General features: G+C 43.7%; 1 protein-coding gene across 1 annotated transcript in view; it reads right to left on the minus strand.

Annotated features, from left to right (window-relative positions):
* Window positions 1-19,314, minus strand: part of LOC147671279 (BCL2/adenovirus E1B 19 kDa protein-interacting protein 2-like) — a 162,733-nt gene that overhangs the window by 23,859 nt on the left and 119,560 nt on the right. The window contains exon 6 of the mRNA XM_086948103.1: window positions 793-969. Within this exon, the coding sequence (XP_086804229.1) occupies window positions 793-969 (177 nt within the window). The remainder of the gene's footprint in view (window positions 1-792; window positions 970-19,314) is intronic.

A 19,314-nucleotide genomic window follows, 5' to 3' on the forward strand; every position in this document is an offset into this window, starting at 1 on the left:
ACATATTTAAAAATGTTCTGAAAATACCACACTGGGCTCAATTTGAGTTAATCTACAAAAGAACTGAACCAAGTTTCAGACTGGTAGTTGGTTGCCCTCTCTCCCAAGGGTGCAGCTAAAAAAGCCTATAACAAAAATGGTAAACTAGTACTGCCAACTATCAGTCCACCAACAGCCTAGTGAGTGGCCATCTTTACTAGGCTATGTGCGGATGGTTGGCAACACGCTTCATCTTAACCAGGAAAACGATCTGTTCAGTACCATAACTGAAAAGAAAATGTAAGCTGCAACCACCGCTTCATGTCAACAACCCAGCACATGGACAGTCCCATGTCAGAATAACGGCAAGCTATGTGCTCCCCTCTACGATCATAGAAAGGGATTTGGACCTCTGAATCGTCACAGACTTCTCAGCACACACACCAGATTATTAGCCTGGCCATCAAAAAGCCATGAAAAGACATGCAGTCAGGTCGCTCAGGACAGGCGTACAAACTTATTTACCATGCACGGATATTCTTATCCAAACTGAAGTACTAGGCCTTCTGTGAAAATCTGTTCTGCTATCAGCTCTCATGAAGTAGTAGCACAAGATATGGGTTGCAAGACTCTTATCATTGTTTTTGGTTCTTTTTATCTTAACGGGGACATTGGAGTAAAGAAGCATCTGCCAAACATTTGTTGAAAGAAATAAAAGAATTACTGTCTGGAATTACACCGGCATGAACGTCAAACTATAAAACCAAGACGTTGTTTGGGCATAACTAAAATCGGTTTAGATCTCCAACTTACCTCCATGACTTATAACCTTTTTATATGGTTCTATTGCTGTCATATCCACTCTGTGATCCTGATCTCCAATACGAAAGAGGCGCCAACGTCGACCTTCTTCCTTCTCTTCAGCTGCAGTGTATTCTGGGATAGAATCTTTCTGAAGTATTTCAGTAGTTTTGGGTTTGGGAAGATCATCTGTTGAAAGATAAACACTAAAAGTTGTGTTCTTTACAGGTTTTGGTCAAATGTAGTGTTTGTCAATGTTATCTCCTGCACTTGCATGTGTTTATTACAGTGAAGAATAAGAAATCCTTTGCATTTTAAAATGACTGTCATTTGTAACACCTGAAGGTGGCCTGTTAGGATCTACATGTGGCCTTTGAACTGGCCTCTCCTCTGTGTTAGATGAAGAAGTTTAACATTCAAACAGTATAACCAGGGCCAATGGAATTATGCATGAGGAGATGGCCAAATTACGCGGCAGTGTTTAATCAATTATGTGTCAGGAAATGCCAAACTATACTGCATAATACAGCACATTTTGTGATAGTATTACATATACATATATATATATATATATATATATATATATATATATATATATATATATATATTTAAGCTCTGTCTGGGCATTGGTTGCACCTTTTGAGTACCACTCTAACACCCAAATATAGTGATAAGCAGTAGCATAGGCTAGGAAGGGCCTTCCACTGCACAGCTACACATGAGCATGCTTTTTTAGTAACTTTTCAACCATTTCAGCTAGTGACAACATTAGGTTTTGTTAAAATATGCAAATTATGCAACGGAAGATGGATTGTGTGGCAAATCAATAACTATGCGAAAAACGCTGCTGCCACACAATCGCATGATTCTAGTGGCCCGAGTACAACCGATTTCCCAAAAAATATATCAGTTTATGGAAAGGATGTGTGTGAAGATATAGTTAAACTGATTGCTGCCTCACAGAGCTTAAAAGAGTGTGGTCTGACACTGCCCACAGATATCTGCATACTGACCGCAAGCCCTCGGTGATCCACTCCGGATCACCGACCGACCCCTGCCCTCACCACGTCTTCAACAAGGCCGACGCTGTCATCGCACCCCACCTGCGAGACATCATCAACACATCATTCGACACCGCCACCTTCCCTGAGAGCTGGAAACACGCCGAACTCAGCGCCTTACTCAAGAAACCAACAGCGGACCCCACCAAACTCAAGAACTACCGCCCCATCTCGCTCCTCCCGTTTCCAGCCAAAGTCATCGAGAAGACCGTCAACAAGCAGATGGCTGCCTTCCTCGAGACGAACGGATCCCTCGACCCCTCACAGTCCGGCTTCCGAGCCAATCACAGCACCGAGACCGCCCTCATCGCCGCCACCGATGACATCCGAGCCCTGATGGACAATGGAGAAACAGCGGCCCTCATCCTCCTAGACCTCTCCGCGGCATTCGACACGGTCTGCCACCGCACCCTAGTACAGCGCCTCAGCAACATCGGAATCCAGGACAAGGCGCTGGAATGGATCATCTCCTTCCTCGACGGAAGGACACAGAGAGTCCGCCTACCACCGTACAAATCAGAAGCCTCCGAAGTCATCTGCGGCGTCCCTCAAGGATCATCTCTGAGCCCCACCCTCTTCAACGTCTACATGAGCCCCCTCGCGGCCATCGTACGCAAACACAACCTCAGCATAATCTCCTACGCCGACACCCAGCTGATCCTCTCCCTGACCAACGACCCCGCCTCAGCCAGAGCCAACCTGCACGAAGGGATGAAAGAGGTAGCCGAGTGGATGACGACCAGCCGCCTGAAACTGAACTCTGACAAGACGGAGGTCCTCATCCTGGGCTCTTCCCCCTCCGCCTGGGACGACTCCTGGTGGCCTCCCGCCCTGGGCACCGCACCCAAACCGACAGACCATGCACGCAACCTGGGCTTCATCCTGGACTCCTCCCTCTCCATGACCAGGCAAGTCAACAACGTCTCCTCGGCGTGCTTCAACATCCTACGCATGCTACGGAAGATCTTCCGGTGGATCCCCACCGAGACCAGGAAGACCGTCACCCAGGCCCTCGTCACCAGCCGACTGGACTACGGCAACGCCCTCTACGCCGGTACCACCGCCAAGCTCCAGAAGAGACTCCAGCGGATCCAGAACGCCTCAGCCAGACTCATCCTCGACATCCCACGAACCAGCCACATCACCGGACACCTGAGAGACCTTCACTGGCTCCCCGTCAACAAAAGAATCACCTTCCGCCTCCTCACCCACGCACACAAAGCCCTACACGACCAAGGCCCGAGCTACCTCAACAGCCGGATCAACTTCTACGCTCCCAAACGCCACCTCCGATCAGCCAACCACGCCCTCGCCGCCGTCCCCCGCATCCGAAGAGCGACTACAGGAGGAAGGTCCTTCTCCTACCTGGCCGCCAAGACCTGGAACTCCCTCCCGACCGACCTGCGCCTGACCCAAGACCACCTCTCCTTCAGGAAGAAGCTGAAGACCTGGCTGTTCGAGCAGTAGCGGCACCCCCCCCCAGCGCCTTGAGACCCTACGGGTATGTAGCGCGCTCTATAAGTGTCACTGATTGATTGATTGATTGATTGGTGGATGTGTTTGGGTGCCTTGGGGTAAGGCAAGTTCATAGACAAACAAGTGTACGTTCTAGAGAAGAAAAACATTACAGACAATATTTTTATATTTTTTGGGTGTATAGTACAACTTACCTAAAAGAAGATGTGGATAGGACATATCTTGGGAGTCCAGTGCAAAACCTACTTAACAGTGAGTTACTTGAAGAGGATTAGAGGTGGCGCTTGCAGGAAGCTATAGTTTTGTGTTTGGTTATGGACCATGTCGTTAAGAGTTCGCCCTTACTGAGAAATCAACAGTGACATTATGCCCTTTGGACAAGTATTAGGAGTTGTCATGCTATTGTGATTTTTGAAACACATAGGTTTGTTAGTTGTGTAACTGTCCTTAGGAAGGAGGGTGTTAGGGCTTGCCCCTGAAGATCACATAGGTTTGAGGGCGCAAAAGTGAGAGAGAAGATATTTGGTGGCTTTACGTTGACTCAGCAGTGCTATTAAACTTATTACTATTGGGCTTCTTGTCCTGCACAATCATATGGTATTGCCCTGAAGAGGACTTCGCTCAAATCTTGTCAAGCACTTGAGATCAAAACACATCTGCACATTGTTTTATGAGGAGCACAAATATTTTAAATGGAGTTTGAAAACCTGTATCGAACTCAAGAAGCAGTTTTCTCTAGTCAAAAGGATAGTAACCTTCACATGGAATACAAGAAGTGCAATTTTTAGGTTCTAACAAATATTCACTGCATTCGTATTAAGATTCAGGACATCTGAATCAAGGATGTGAATCATTAGTTATCACTGATATTGGATTCTAGGTCGTACATATTGTTTCTTGTTTTCGTGAAGTTTTGTAGGTATTGTTGACTATTTGTTAGCTATGAAGGTAAGTAAGTATTGCTTCAAAGTCATTTACAGGAACACACTGAATAAACTCTGTATTTTCATACCTAAAGAATTCTTTTAATTTATGGCCAGAGTCCAAACTCGGTGTGGTCTTGTTAATACAAGACCTAGTTCTTAAGAAAATAAGAATACCCGAAACAGTATAGTCATTTGCAGAGGAAGAATGTGCTAATGAGGGACTGGGGTAGAGGCTCAGGTGGGCGCATTGGGCACCATTGTCTTCAAAGAGCTAGTAAGTATACCTTCCAAAGTTTTATGTTCTGTCACAGGTTTGGAGTTACCTACGTCTCAAACTTATCTAGTTATTACAGACTAAGTAAATCACGGTGACATCTGCTATTTTAAAGGTAGCTGAGGAAGACGTACTTGGCACATTTTGTTTTGATGGTGGGCCAGATATGCCTGTGGGAAAATTATTTTTCTTCCACCTCAAACTATTTTAATTGGATTTACCATTTTTGGATGAACAGGTTATTTCTAGAACATTTGAGTGTGGGATCGCTTGCAATTGGTGTTCACATCTTTTATTCACAGGTGGAAGCATTAGGCAAGGAAGCAAGTAATTACTCTAATGATCTTCGGGACACTAATATGCAAAATGGAGTTTTTTGATGCAACAAAAAAAAATTGATGGAAATTTATTATCAATTCAATGGCAATTCAAAGTTTGAGATCAATTCTAACTTTAGACAGTTTTCAATTATATATTGGTACTAGTTAAGTAAAGACACGGCAAAGACCGAAAAAAGGCATTTCACTTGTGCTCAGTGCTGTCAGCCAACTTTCATTTCACTCATTAATACGCCTTGCCTTCGTTCTATGGTCTGTTGCCTATGGACCATGATAGATTAGAGAAAAAGCTATGGGTAGGCTATTAGTAATGCCCATCATGCCTATAGTGGCACACTCGTAGCATACAGGGATTGGTTTGTTCCAGATTTCCCAAAATATGCCCATACTCCTTCTATAAATGAATGTATTGCAGCCATAAATACATTTGAGATTGACTTCTTGATCTTCTGGCTAGCACTCCAGTGCTGATCAGATCCTGTAAATATGTTTGTGTCTTAGGGGTGAGGTATAATGTATTTCAACAGCTTGGCAACATTCTCCACCCCCACCTCCTCTTATGCAACCCAGGGCCAATGCCACAGGCCCAGTCAGGTAATCACAGTTGACAAATACCATGAGTACACACTAGTAAGCCTGAGGAGCCCCGGGTAGAGAAGAGGAAAGTGGCGTGAGGAAGTATCCTGCAGGGCCGACAAACCTAGGTAAAGTAATTCACTAGAGACAAAAGCATAGTGAGGAGAGTAAAGTGAATGGAATTGCAAATGGCCCCACTATCCGCCTCTAGCACCAATGCTGGGAAGGGGGAGAGAGATGGAAATCCCAATCAGGCTGCAGTACACACACAATAAGCAATGCAGTGATGAATCTCTGAAATGTAATAATAAACAGCCCTTCTACTGCTGCTATAAGCAGTGCGTCTTAGTGTTCATATGAAGGTTACTCATGTATTGGTGCAGATTGCCAACTTGTGGAAGGCCTTTAAACACTTGGCTGGTCACTCCTGCACTTCTTAGTCTATTTATTGCCTGCACACAGACAGGAGCCATACAATAAGCATGCTAAGGAGCACAACATACTAGCAGGAAAGCGAGTATTTAACAATAACAAGCGCTTGGGCCTGTGTATTCAAAATGGCAATGTGAGAAGTATTTTCTTTAAGTAATTCACATGTGCGAAATAGAGTGGCCAGATACCAACACCGATTAACAATGCCCCAAATTCATCTGAATCTCAGATGCCAATGTCTAATAGGGGTTTATCTGAAAGCGTGTGTGCGCGTACGTTAACATGAGCACACACCAAAAGCTGGGCCTGCTGCCGCCAACATTGGGAAATGTTAAAGGCACAGACATACAGACATAAGCATTGTTAGTTTAATGCTTTAATTGGCTATGCTAAAAAGCAAATATTAAAAAACAGAAAATCTGTTTTGGCCAGGCAGATCCGCAAAAAAAGTCTAGTGTCCAGAAATATCACTGAAGACACCATAAAGAAACAGCAGTCACTAAAAGCAAAACAGCAATGAGCCATGTGCTATTCAAAGCTCAATTTATTAATGGAGCTTACTGTAATGTGACAAACATTAGTGAAAATATATTCAATTTGCATGCGAACTGATCCAGGCGATTGTAAAGGATACTAAAGCATTTTAGTATTTTTAAACTGCTGTAATCGGTAAACAAATCTTAAAATCATTTAAAGGGGTGCATTGAACTGCCAAGCAAATTTCTGCTCAATGACTAGTCACTATAAAAGTATGTAATGGTACAGCACTGGACAAACGGTATTTGATTGAAGACATGCAGATAAGCCAGGCAGACAATGGAAGCAAAATCAGCATGCATCAAATTATGATTATGCCATAAATGTTGAAAGATGGAGGAGCGCTCTACTCCTGAAGCCCAATTATGTTGATTTTCCCCACATGAAGCCATGATTGCTGGTATTTTAGTAGCATGGTTCTTACCACATAATGGGAACGTGAGGGGAAACCTACAGCATGTTAGTTGTCTGTTTCCAAGACAAAGCTGTTAAAGGGGTGCTATTCTTCTGGGATAACGAAGACAGCAGCATTAACAAACCAAAAAAAGAGAAAAACAAAATTTTTATAGCAACTTCACAAAAATACTTCACTTCAGAAAAGTATCATCTGAATACCTGGGTTAAGCTAGAAGCTTTATCAGATGCTACTTGATTATCGATACCTTGCACAAACATTTCTATACCAATGTTCAATTATTTTCTCTCAAAAGTACGAATATGACCTTTCCACTACATTCCTAGGATGGTATTACAAAGAAAACCTGTAACTAGGTATTTTATGGACTAGAACATCCACATATTAGGAATCCAAAATATTAAATTCCATAAATGTATTAAATCTGTCTCAATTTAACAATTATCCAAATGATAACATGCAGTTAGTTCAGTATTGCTCTGATATTTGAGCACTACGATGAAGTTTATTTTTAGAGTTAAAACAAAAGTGTTACTTACCAGTGACACAGTTAGTTAATCCTTGCACACAGGCTTCCTCAAACCGTTATGAAATCTATGTGCATAGTAATGGTTCTGGAAACTAACTTGGGCAGCTCTACCCACTTCAGGAATTGGGGTTTAGTCACCGGACAGTGAGTGCACAGTTTTTAATCAAAATGAAGTGACTCGGACTACATTAAGGTCCAGCATGCATGCTCCAGATCAATAGTCAAAGATAAGAGGGGTATGCAGTTCGCATTAGGATGTGTAATTCTACTTAGGTCAGACATGTTCCAAAGAGTCAGCAGGGAGAGCAAATCTTTAGGAACAAATGCCCTCACACACTTAGATAGGTGTCCTGCTTCGTCATTGGGCTTTTGCTCCAAGAAGGGCCAGCGCTGCAATGCCCAATGGGCACCCTCAATGGATGCTCTTTACTGGAGGTCTTTTAATAAGCCGTCTGTGAAGGATAGGTGTATGAGCGTCGAAGTGTAGATTGGTGTAGTAATTGTATAGGTGTGTGTATAATGTTAAAATTAGTTCTGGGGAACACTCCCTGTCCTATTTTTAACGACTGAATCATCCTGCCTATATTAAAAATAGTGGCGCTATCTACTAGAACTAAATATTTGAGAGATCTGTTGGGTCGACATGTTTCAAGCTTCAATTAGTCATACAAATGATCTAGCAGCTATTCTTCAGGACCAGTGTAACCTAATCTACATAGTGATTGGAGTTTCAGTAAGTGAGTTCCTCTATACACTCTCAATCATACATACCTCTCTGGGTTTTTTTAAATTCTTGATAATAACCCTATTTATGTTTCAATAATGACTCCTCGAGTGAATCGTGGTGGCACGCCAAGTTGATTCAGTGTCCTGTGAGCACGGTCATCGGCTGATCTACCCTCGCCGGCTGACTCTGAAGGGGGTACACAGTGCCTGCCATACAGGTGAGGACCAGGCACGCATCATTACCTACATCCCTGAGAGACCGCAATGTCCACTTTTAACCACTGCCCAAGAAGAAAAAATAAATACCATCTAGCAACTCTCAGCACTGCAAACTGATGCCAAGCACTGCCAGCGCGGACATCATACTGGTCACAGGACAAAACAATGAGGTCAGGCACTACCAAAGCATATTTCCCATTGGTTTATCTTAGCACAGAGATACCTATTCAAAACACCATGCTAATGAGTTGGTAGGTACATTGTGTGTTGTTAGCTCGCAATACTAGGGGTGATGACCATAGTTCAAACCCCAAATTAATCTGCACACACATCTATTCACCCATCAACACATACACCCTTCCTCCGCACCATCAACACATTCACATACCCAAATATAAACAGACACTTCCACCCATCCAGCCATATACATCCACAAACTCCAACGAGCTGACCAATAATTCACATGCATGTTAAACAATCTTTCACCTATCCATTCACATAAATACCCACCCATCCCATCCATCCATCCATATGCACTCTCATCCTTGAAGTTACTTCTTTATCCCACATCCTGATCAATCTTTAAATTCGCCCGCTGGTACATTCTCAAAGCAAAAAGTAGAAATATACAATTACGCTGATGACATGCAGCTAATGTTCAATCTCAATAATTCTCTAGAATCTACAGAGTTCTTCCAGAACACTACGATCTTTATCCGTGACTGGATTAATTGCCATCAACTGTAACTGAACTTCGAAAAAACGAGGTAGTGATGGTCAAAAACAAATCACATATCCGAAGTCCTTCCTTTTGGCCTCTGAAGTTGGGTCTCCCTCACATTCCAAAAACAGAGCTCAAGTGCCTTGGCATACTTGTTAACGAGGATCTTTCAATGACGCCACAGACTAGAGCAGTGGCCGCTTGCTGCTTTTTTCAGCTTCGCTACAATAAAATAATCAGGAAGTTCTTTTTTGTCAAGGCCCTCATCCAGATCATAATTGCACTGGTCCCCAAAGCTCTTTACCCAAGTCTTCCTAAAAGATTTGGTCAAAGACTGCAGCTTGTTCAAAACCAAGCAGCCAGATTGGTTTGTCGTCAAACTAGACACTGCCATACTAAACCCCTAATAAAGAAACTGCACTGGCACCCAGTCACCCAGAGATCCCTGTTCAAAATGGGTTGTACCATTTTTTCAATCTGCAATGGTAAAATCCTCACCTTTTTCTCCTCCAGAATTCATCACTACCTCCCTAAGTGAAATCTCAGATCAGCACATCACAATCTTCAAAGGTTCCCAAATTTAACAAGAAAGGATTGGGGGGAACCAGGTTTGTTCCGATCGCTCCAGGGGTTTTGAACTCTCTCCGTGACAGAACTCTCTTCCTGACAACATGAGAGCATCAACCTTCTACAAACGTTTCTAAAAGCCTGGCTCTTTAGACAAGTCCACGAATAACTGCATATTCTCCCTGCTTCTTGATTTTCAACACCATGAAACCTTTTGGTGAACGTGAGCCTTTTAAGTTCTATTGTAAAATAACAGAATAAAATCCCTCAACTCATACATACTCCCCTTCAATATTTTGTTTACCTAGTTTATCATTTCACTTAATGTAATACCTCTACAAATAGTACATCTTTCTGGCGTCACATATTTGTTTCATACCCCATTTTAAATATAAGATATATTGTTATTAGTACACAAAAACATTTAACAATACAACGCCAAAACTTTGTGATTTGGCATTGCTTGTTCATCACAGCTGCAATCCCTCTGCCACAGTCTATTTCCAAAATTGATCTCAGGCACAGCACAGAGACTCTTCCACTTCCTATAACTACAGCGATTAAACGTTTTAACATTTCCTGCGACCTGTACCAAACCCTCTACTCTCCCATACCACAAAAAGAGGATTATGTATCTTCCACTGGATGCTTGAACTGATAAATAATGAAAACCCTCAATAAAAACAGACAATTCATCAATCATACAAATCTGGAAAAGCCCTCTTGGACGTCTTCCCCAGAATATTATATATCAACTTCTCCCTACACATCAGTGAAGCGGAGTTCATGTGAGCTTGATACTATGAGTAATCGTTGATTGAAAATGAAACCGCAAAGAGGTAAAACTGAACTTGAAATGAAAAGCCAGTAGTTTATGTACAGATAACATGGTTATACTCTGAAATCTGGGGTGGGGAATCTGATGCACCACATGTGCCCTGGATGTCAAATTAAGGCATCAACTGACCACACATTAAGAACTCTTTATATCCTTTAACCTAAATGTCATGATAGCAATAAGCGAAAGGTGTTAACAAATTAGAGGCTAGAGATATCAACAGTCTCTTCCTGAGATTTGGCATTTTAACTCTTTATATGGAGACTGGTCTTTATGACAAAGAAGTTTCTCATTTTCACGGGCAGCGGCGACCCAGTTCATAAATTTGGAATCAACTAAGATCCTCTTTCTTGGATGAATTGCCTAATTTGCCATATTGATCCTCAACATGTTACACATTAGCTTTTCTCCTCTCTCACAAGCTTTTCCACCTTTATTTGAGGGCAGCATTATTGTATATGCTCTTATTGCCTTTTACACAGCTTCAAGGTTTGTGATCACTGTTTTTTTTTTAAAGACTGATCATTATATATCCATGAATACACATATCACGTTTCAACTTTTCAATAAATAACTGAAGAAAAAAGGGGAAGATGAATACTTCAATTTCTATGCAATTCAATATTAAGGCACAACAGATGGAAAATACTACTTACCAGTAAGCATCTGTTCTTGGCATGTAGAGCTGCAGATTCACACACTATGCATAGATCGCCATCTGGTGTTGGGCCCAGATGTTTGCAGTTTGTTATTGTCTTGGAACAAGAATGTCAGGAGATAGGGGACTACTCCTTTGGACAATAGTGCGCATGGGCATCGACTCCATCTTCAGATTGTTTTTTCCGCCAAGAAGGGAAATGATGGAGTTTTGTGAGAACAGAAAGATGTCCATGTATGTTATATCTAATTAAAATAATATTGGTACAGATAAAGGTAGCCGGGGAGATGGGTGGGCGTGTGTGAATCTGCAGCTTTACATGCCAAGAACAGATGCATACTGGTAAGTAGCATTTTCCGTTCGAGGCATATGAGCTGCAGATCACACACTATGCATAGATTGCATAGCAGTACTGTCCCTTTTAGCGGCGACCACCAGCATCTGTTGCAGTAGTCTGAAATAGTGTTTTTAGTACAGCCTGGGCCACACTAGCTTCTTGTTTTGCTTGCACATCTACACAATAGTATTTTTGTGAATGTGTGCGGTGTAGACCATGTAGCTGCTTCGCAGATATCATCTAAGGGAATGTTTCCTAAAAAAGCCATGGAAGCCCCTATTTTGCGAGTGGAATGAGCTTTAGGGGGGAATAGAAAGCTCTTGTGATAGCAAATTTGTATACATTTGACGATCCACCTTGCAATTCCAGACTTTGATATGGGATTGCCTTTATGTGGTGGTGAGAAGGATACAAAAAGTTGTTTTGTTTTGCAAAAAGGTTTTGTTCTATCAATGTAGTATAGAAGTGCTCTTTTTACGTGTACTGTATAAAGAGCTCTTTCTGCAACTGTTTGTGGTTGCTAGAAGAATGCTGGCAACTCTACAGACTGGTTGAGATGTAAGGGAGTAATAACTTTTGGAAAGAATTTGGGATTTGTTCTGAGAACAACTTTGTTATGATGGAGTTGTAAAAATGGTTCTTGAATAGTTCGTACCTGTGGCTCACTGACTCTCCTGAGAGAGGTGATAACAACAAGGAAAGCGACTTCTCATGTAAGAAATTGTAGCTCACATTTATGCAGAGGTTCAAATGGAAGACCCATTGGCCTAGTGAAGACGATGTTTAGATTCCAGACTGGTGAGGGTGGTACTCTGGGAGGAATTATTCTTTTGAGGCCTTCCATAAATGCTTTAATGGCAGGTACCCTGAATTGAATATTGATAGATGTGGTCTATTTTGCAGATAGGCTGCTATGGCAGCGTGATGTAATCTGATTGATGTGTATGCTAGATTACATCTTTGAAGATGTAATAGGTAAGACATGATGTGTTGAACAGATGCATCTAGAGGATTGATTGTGTTATTGGTACAGTATATTACAAATCTTTTCCACTTGGCTGCATAGCAGGCTCTATGTCCGAACCTGATGGGGGAAACAAAATAATCTAACAATGGAGTCAGTGCCCATATACATTTTCACCAAAAGGATGAGTCACCTTACCTCGTGACTGGAAAGACTTCTTCGAAGAAAAACAACATTCAAACCTCTGGACCCAACACTAGATGGCAGGAGTATGCAAAGCATGTTATCAACAGCACACGTCTCGAACACACACACATCATATAATATTGTGAGCAAGGCTACACGCTAGCCGAAACGCGTCATCTTGCCCGACATCTCGCACTATTTTGTAATGAAATAAAGTCATTGCAACCAGCAGTGTAAACTGATTCGTGAGCGGTAATTGGAGATTATATATATATATATATATATATATATATATATATATATATATATATATATATATATATATATATAAGCAAAGCGCAACAACTGCAATCTGGAGCCCCAGAAACAGAAGGCAACACGAATCCCAAGATCTGGGCAAGTTCTTCTTTATTAGGCAAAAGGCAGCAAACGAGACTGACGCGTTTCGGGCGGTTGCCCTTGTTCACAGTCACACATTACCCAAAATGGCTGGTTTTTTTACATTGCTTGTGCACACCATTTGACATCAGTAAGCATAAAAGAAATACTATTACGGTCTGTGCGTCTCTGAGTACAGGGCTGATATTTTCATAATCCTCATTTTATGTTAGCATATGAAAATAAATATGCTTTTTTCTGAATAAATTCAATGGTTGGAAACAAGATTGTATCTGCATAAATGCAAAAGTACGGTCTAAACAGTCTGATATTAACAGTGCAAAGTTTGAAGTGCAAAATAACGCAAGTTGTAAACATTTCACTTTGTGCAAATAGGCAATTTCAGTTATAAAAGTATAAATACTTTAAAACTTCCAATACAAAATGTATTATATCTAAAAAATTACCATATACACATGTTAAAAAATGCAACATTTGTAAACTTTTACACTCTGTGCAAATCGTGCAATATAAATACAGATACTGTGAAGACCAGATAAACACTATTTACAATCCTGCAGGGACATCTCTAATTGATGGCAACCCTGTCATTCCTAACCAAACTATGAGGGACATCTAATGGGGATGGCAACCCTGTTATTCTCATCGATTCACACCCCGTCTGGTAGATCTCTGTGCTATGATCCTGAATGTGCTAATAACACCATAATACCACGTGTTAAACTCAAAATGGAAAATAAAACATTCCATTCTCAATTGAGTAGCCTCCAGTGCAAAAATTATAAAAAGGGAAAGGAAAAATGACTGGAATCAACAATGGGGATGGGCGGAGAACTACACAGGGAAATATACAGAGCGAAAGAAGACAAAAATATCAATATTGAAATACGGATCCATCAAATGATAATTATCCAAACCAACTTAGAGAAAATGATAAAGATCTTCCGTGATATTAAGCCCATTCGGTGCCTTAGTATCAAGCTCTAATATCATTTTCGACTCCATTTGACGCAGAAGCTTAACCCTGTCTCCCCCTCTTCTTGGTTGGGCAACTGAAGTCAACACAAAATAATTCAGGCACTCCAAGTTTTTATTATGTACTTTTCTGAAGTGCCTGGCGACAGGATATGCACTGCCGTTGTTGACAATGGCACGGAGGTGTTGTAATATCCTGGCGTGTACTGCTGGCCGAGTGCTCCCGACATATCTCAGGCCGCAAGTACACGTCAGGACGTATACTGCATATTCAGTCCTGCAGTTGTAGTTTCCTTTAATATGTAAGGGAATGGGACTAAATGGGGTGGTATATGAGCAGGTATTTACCCCAAATTTGCATGCCCGACAGCTGTTACACTTAAAAAACCCATTTCTAGGGGGTAACCGGGTTAGCTGTGTGGTGAGTTCTGGAAAAGGGTTAGAGACATGACTACGTAAGGAGGGTCCCCTCCTAAACGTGATTATTGGATTAGCTGGAAGATCTCCTGCTAAGACCCCATCTGTTTGCAAAATGGGCCAGCTCCTAGTCAGAATGGACCTTATTTTTCTGTCCTGACAACTGAAGGCTGTGAGGAACCTAATTTCTGAGTTTTCATTGCCTTCCTTCTTATTCATGATGTCTTTATCTTGTGACAGTAGGGATTCCCTATTTATTTGTTGGATTTTCGTGGCCGCTCTGTTAAGGGTTTTGTCATTGTATTCCCTGGCCTTGAACCTAATGATGGATTCTTTTATACATCTGTCTCTCTCCTCTGAGTCACTACAGATTCTCTTGATTCGGAGTAACTCCCCATAAGGGATGTTATCGATGGTGTGTCGCGGGTGGGCACCGCTTGCGTGCAACGTTGAGTTGCCCGCAGTTTCTTTTCTGTAAAGGGTGGTTGCCAACAAGTTATTTTTTGGGTAAACCTTCACATCCAAAAAATTAACTGATTTTTTACTGATGTGGTGCGTAAATTTCAAATTGTAATCATTAATATTCAACATCTTGATAAAATCTAACGCTCTGGCTTCATCACCCCTCCAGATTAAAAACACGTCGTCAATAAATCTGACCCACTGTTCCACATGTTCAGAAAAGATATTCAAGTAGTCCCCCATGAGGACCTGCTTTTCCCAATAGCCTACGTGCAAGCACGCGTAGCTAGGGGAAAAGCAGGCCCCCATGGCCACCCCCCTCTTTTGTAAAAAGACATCCCTACCAAACATAAAGAAATTATGATGTAGGCTCCACTGACCAAATCTACTAACATCTTGTTGTGGTTACAGCAGTTGGCTGGTCTCATGCTTAAAAAATATTCCAAAGCTTTTAGACCAGTGGAGTGCTCTATGCTCGTGTATAGAGCTTCGATGTCCAATGTTATTAGTAAAGAGTTCTCTGTCCATGGGGTATTCTTGATTTTCTGTAGGAAGTGTCCTGTATCCTTAATGTATGTTGGCAGACTGGAGACCAAAGGTTGTAGGAAGTAATCTGTATATTGTGCGAGATGTTCATCAATGCTATCTATTGCCGAAATAATCGGTCGTCCCGGGACTGGAGTCATCCCCTTGTGCACTTTGGGGATAGATAGAATCTGGGCATGATTGGCAGCTCAGTGTGCAGAAACTTGAACTCTTGCATAGAGATTAAGCCCTCCCTTCTGTACATGAAGAGCATTTTTCGTAATTTCTCCCTAGCTAGATCATATTCTTTCAAGTTTGTTTTCAGGTAGCAAGTGGGGTCCGACAATTGTTTGATAGCTTCTGCTATGTATTGTTCTTGGGGCCATATAACTACATTTCCCCCTTTGTCAGAACCACAAACTATATTGCATTGATCATTTTTTAGTTTATTCATAAGCTCCCAATACTGTTTTTCGTGCTCTCGCTTGGTTCTCCTACGGTGTTTGACCTGATGGTACAGTTTTTTCAAGTCTGCTGTCACTACATAATGGAATGCATCTATTGCATCCTTAGGCATAGTGGGTGTGAAAGTTGACGTCGGTTTGAATGGGCTTGAACCTGCTCCGATTTGAGAGATTTCGGCTTCTCTAAGTTCCTCCTGTGTAGATGAGATGGTACTGGGATCATTGCCTTCATCACTCAATTGGTGAAGTGTGAGCATCCCTCTGATATCGCGGGCTTGAAGCACTGGAGTGGCAGGATTCATATCACCTGTTTCTGCAATGTTTGAACCCTCCTTGATATTAAAGAATTTTCGAAGCTTCAATTTTCGTATGAACCGAAACACGTCCACTCTAGTGGCTGTGTAATTGAAGTCCGTTACTGGGCAAAAGGTGAGGCCAAGACTTAGCAGTTGATTTTCTGCAGTGGTAAGGGTGGTGGAAGATAAATTAATGACTGTCTTGTCACTTAATTTCTGTTATTGCGCCAATGATTTTTCTTTTTTTTGCTGTCGTTTGTGCTTGTGTTTTTGGCGGCGCTCTTTTCGACGGCGGTGGAGTCTGGCCCTTTTTTCTGATGATTTTGCTGATTTTGCGGGCGCAGGGTTTGCAACTGCGCATTCACTAAAAAATCCACCTCTTCCCCCAGATCCAGAACCATTGAGGGTCCTTCATCTCCATTGCCTGCTGTTAAGGCCTCATCATCTGAATAGACACTGCTCAAACTGCTGCTTGTGGAGTTAGAGTCACTGTTAATTTCAGCATCTGTTACCACTTCCGTGTGCGAACCACTAGCAGTTTCTTCCGCACACACACAATACCTACTGGCGGTCGCCAGTAGGTAGATAAAGTTAGGACCTATTTTCCATAGGAAATCCGCAACATTCTATTTGGAATAAATTTGACACCGGTTGACGAATCTTAGCGAAATTTTCAAAATAAATTATGAGCTCTGGTCCGCTCCTATCCTGAAAGTCTTCACCGGGGCTTTTGAAAAAAAATTGTAACCTGTGGGGTGGGGTTGGGGGGGGGGGGGGGGGGGGGGGCTCAAGCCGCCCCACATGCCCCAGGGACTAAATATTTAAATTAGGGGTGTCCGTGACCGACCTCCCAGCCCCGCGGACCAGATGGGAGTGGGGCACGCAGCCCCCCTCCTGGAGCCTTGTGATGGCCCTGGGGCCCGCCAACCCCCAGGGCCGGCTCCTGCAGTGTCCCGGGGTGTCCACCCTGGGACACTGTAGTTAGCTATGGCAGGGCGGGAACCTCACGGCTCCTACCCTGTCATAGCAAACTGCTTTGCTTTTCCACATGGGGAGCAGCATGTTAGCTGCTCCCTTTGTGGAAAAGCAATGCCGGATCCCGGCTGGGACTGTGGGGTGATTGGGGACCCCCCCACGGTCCCCAACAAAGAGGGCCAGCTCCGGGGATGGGGTCCCCGGGGCTAGTAATGGCCCAAGAGGGGGGCCACGCGCTCCCTCCCCAAAACGTAATTTAAAAAAATAAAATAAAAGAAGGCCGGCCCCACGGGATGGGGTACCCGGAGCAGATTATGGCCTCTGGAGGGGGGCCACGCGGCCCCCTTCCAGAATTTTTAATTAAAAAATAAAATAGGGGGTAGGCCGTGGGGGATGGGGTCCCCAGGGCCAAAATATTAGGACAATAAGGGGGGGGCACACAAAACAAAAAAGACGCATTGCGCCGGAGGTCACGCCCCCTACCAGCATCACTCTGCAAACGCGCCCCCTGGCGCGTTTGCTGAGGGGGAACAAATTCCCCTAGAATACTGGGGGTCCCTGGGGGCCAACAAGCCCACCAGGAACCTCAAGTATGCGCCAGGGGGCTGTGTTGCAGAGAGGTGTTATGAGGCCACGCCCCATTACACCTCTCTGCAACGCAGCTCTGTGGCGCTTACTGGAGGTAGCTGGTGGGCTAGTTGAACTCCAGGGACCCTCAGTATTCAAGGGGAGCTAATCCCCCAACTTAAAACGCGCCACGGGGCGCGTTTGCACAGTGGTGAAGGGAGGGTGTGGGGCCCGAGTTTACATGTGTGCAAACACACTCCGTGGCGCGGTTTAAGTTGGGGAATGAATTCCTCTTCAATCCTGAGAGTCCCTGGGACCAACCAGCCCACCAGGTACCTCCAGTAAGCACCACAGAGCTGCGTTGCAGTGCGTTGTAAAAAGGGGCGTGGGCTCTGAACACCTCTCTGGAACGCAGCCCCCTGACTCATACTGGAGGCATCTGGTGGGCTAGTTGGCCCCCAGGGACCCACAGGATTGTGGAGGAATTAATTCTCAACAGCCTCCTTAACTTCTACACTCCCACACACCAGCTTCGATCGACCAGCCACGCCCTCGCCGCCGTCCCCCGCATCCAAAGAGCCACCACAGGAGGAAGGTCCTTCTCCTACCTGGCCGCCAAGACTGGAACTCCCTACCGACCCACCTCCGCCTGACCCAAGACCACCTCGCCTTCAGGCAGCAGCTCAAGATCTGGCTGTTCGAGCAGTAGCGGACCCCCCTTCCCAAGCGCCTTGAGACCCTCCGGGTGAGTAGTGCGCTATATAAATGCTTTGATTGATTGATTGAATTCTCGAACTTAAAACGCGCCACAGGGCATGTTTGCAGACATGTCACCTTAGGCCACGCCCCCTTCATTCACTACTGTGCAAACGCGCCCCATGGCGCGTTGTTTTCAGTTGGGGAATTAATTCTCTTTCAATACTGAGGGTCCCTGTGGGCCAAATAGCCCAACAGATATATTCAGTATGTGCCAGGGAGCTGCGTTGCAGACAGGTGTTCAGAGGCCACGCACCTTTTTTACACCTCTCTGCAACACAGCTCTGTGGCGCTTACTGGAGGTACGTAGTGGGCTAATTTGACCCTAGGGACCCTTAGGATTGAAGGGGACTTAATCTCTCAACTTAGAACGGTGACAGGGAGCGTTTACACAGTGGTGAAGGGAGGGGACGGGGCCTGACGTGATGTGTGCAAACACGCCCTGCGGCGCGTTTTAAGTTGGGGAAAAAAATCCACTTCAAACTTGAGGGACCATGGGGGCCAAGTAGCCCACCAGTTGCTTCCAGGAAGCGCCACTGCACTGCGTTGCAGAGAGGTGGTGCAGGCCGTGTCCTTTTTTACATCTCTCTGCTACGCAGCTATGTGGCGCTTACTGGATGTACTACGAATTCCGATTTAAACATCTGTTATCCGAAGAGACCTCAGTGCTGCATCTTTGAGCCAAGTACTGATCCTGAAAAGTAATTCTTACCATACTTACCAGTAACTTGAATTTCCTTCCATAGGCTAACATTGACTGGCTTCACGTGGAAATTCTTTTAAGTGTGGAGTTTTGGAACTTTTAAATATTGACCTAAAATCATCCGAACAACGAATTCCGATTTACTCACCTGTTATCAGGAGAGAACCCAGTGCTGCATCTTTTAGCCCAGCACGGACTCTGAAAAGTAATTCTAA

The sequence above is a fragment of the Lissotriton vulgaris genome, unplaced genomic scaffold (assembly GCF_964263255.1).
Source record: "Lissotriton vulgaris unplaced genomic scaffold, aLisVul1.2 SCAFFOLD_3271, whole genome shotgun sequence".
Taxonomy (NCBI): Eukaryota; Metazoa; Chordata; class Amphibia; order Caudata; family Salamandridae; genus Lissotriton; species Lissotriton vulgaris.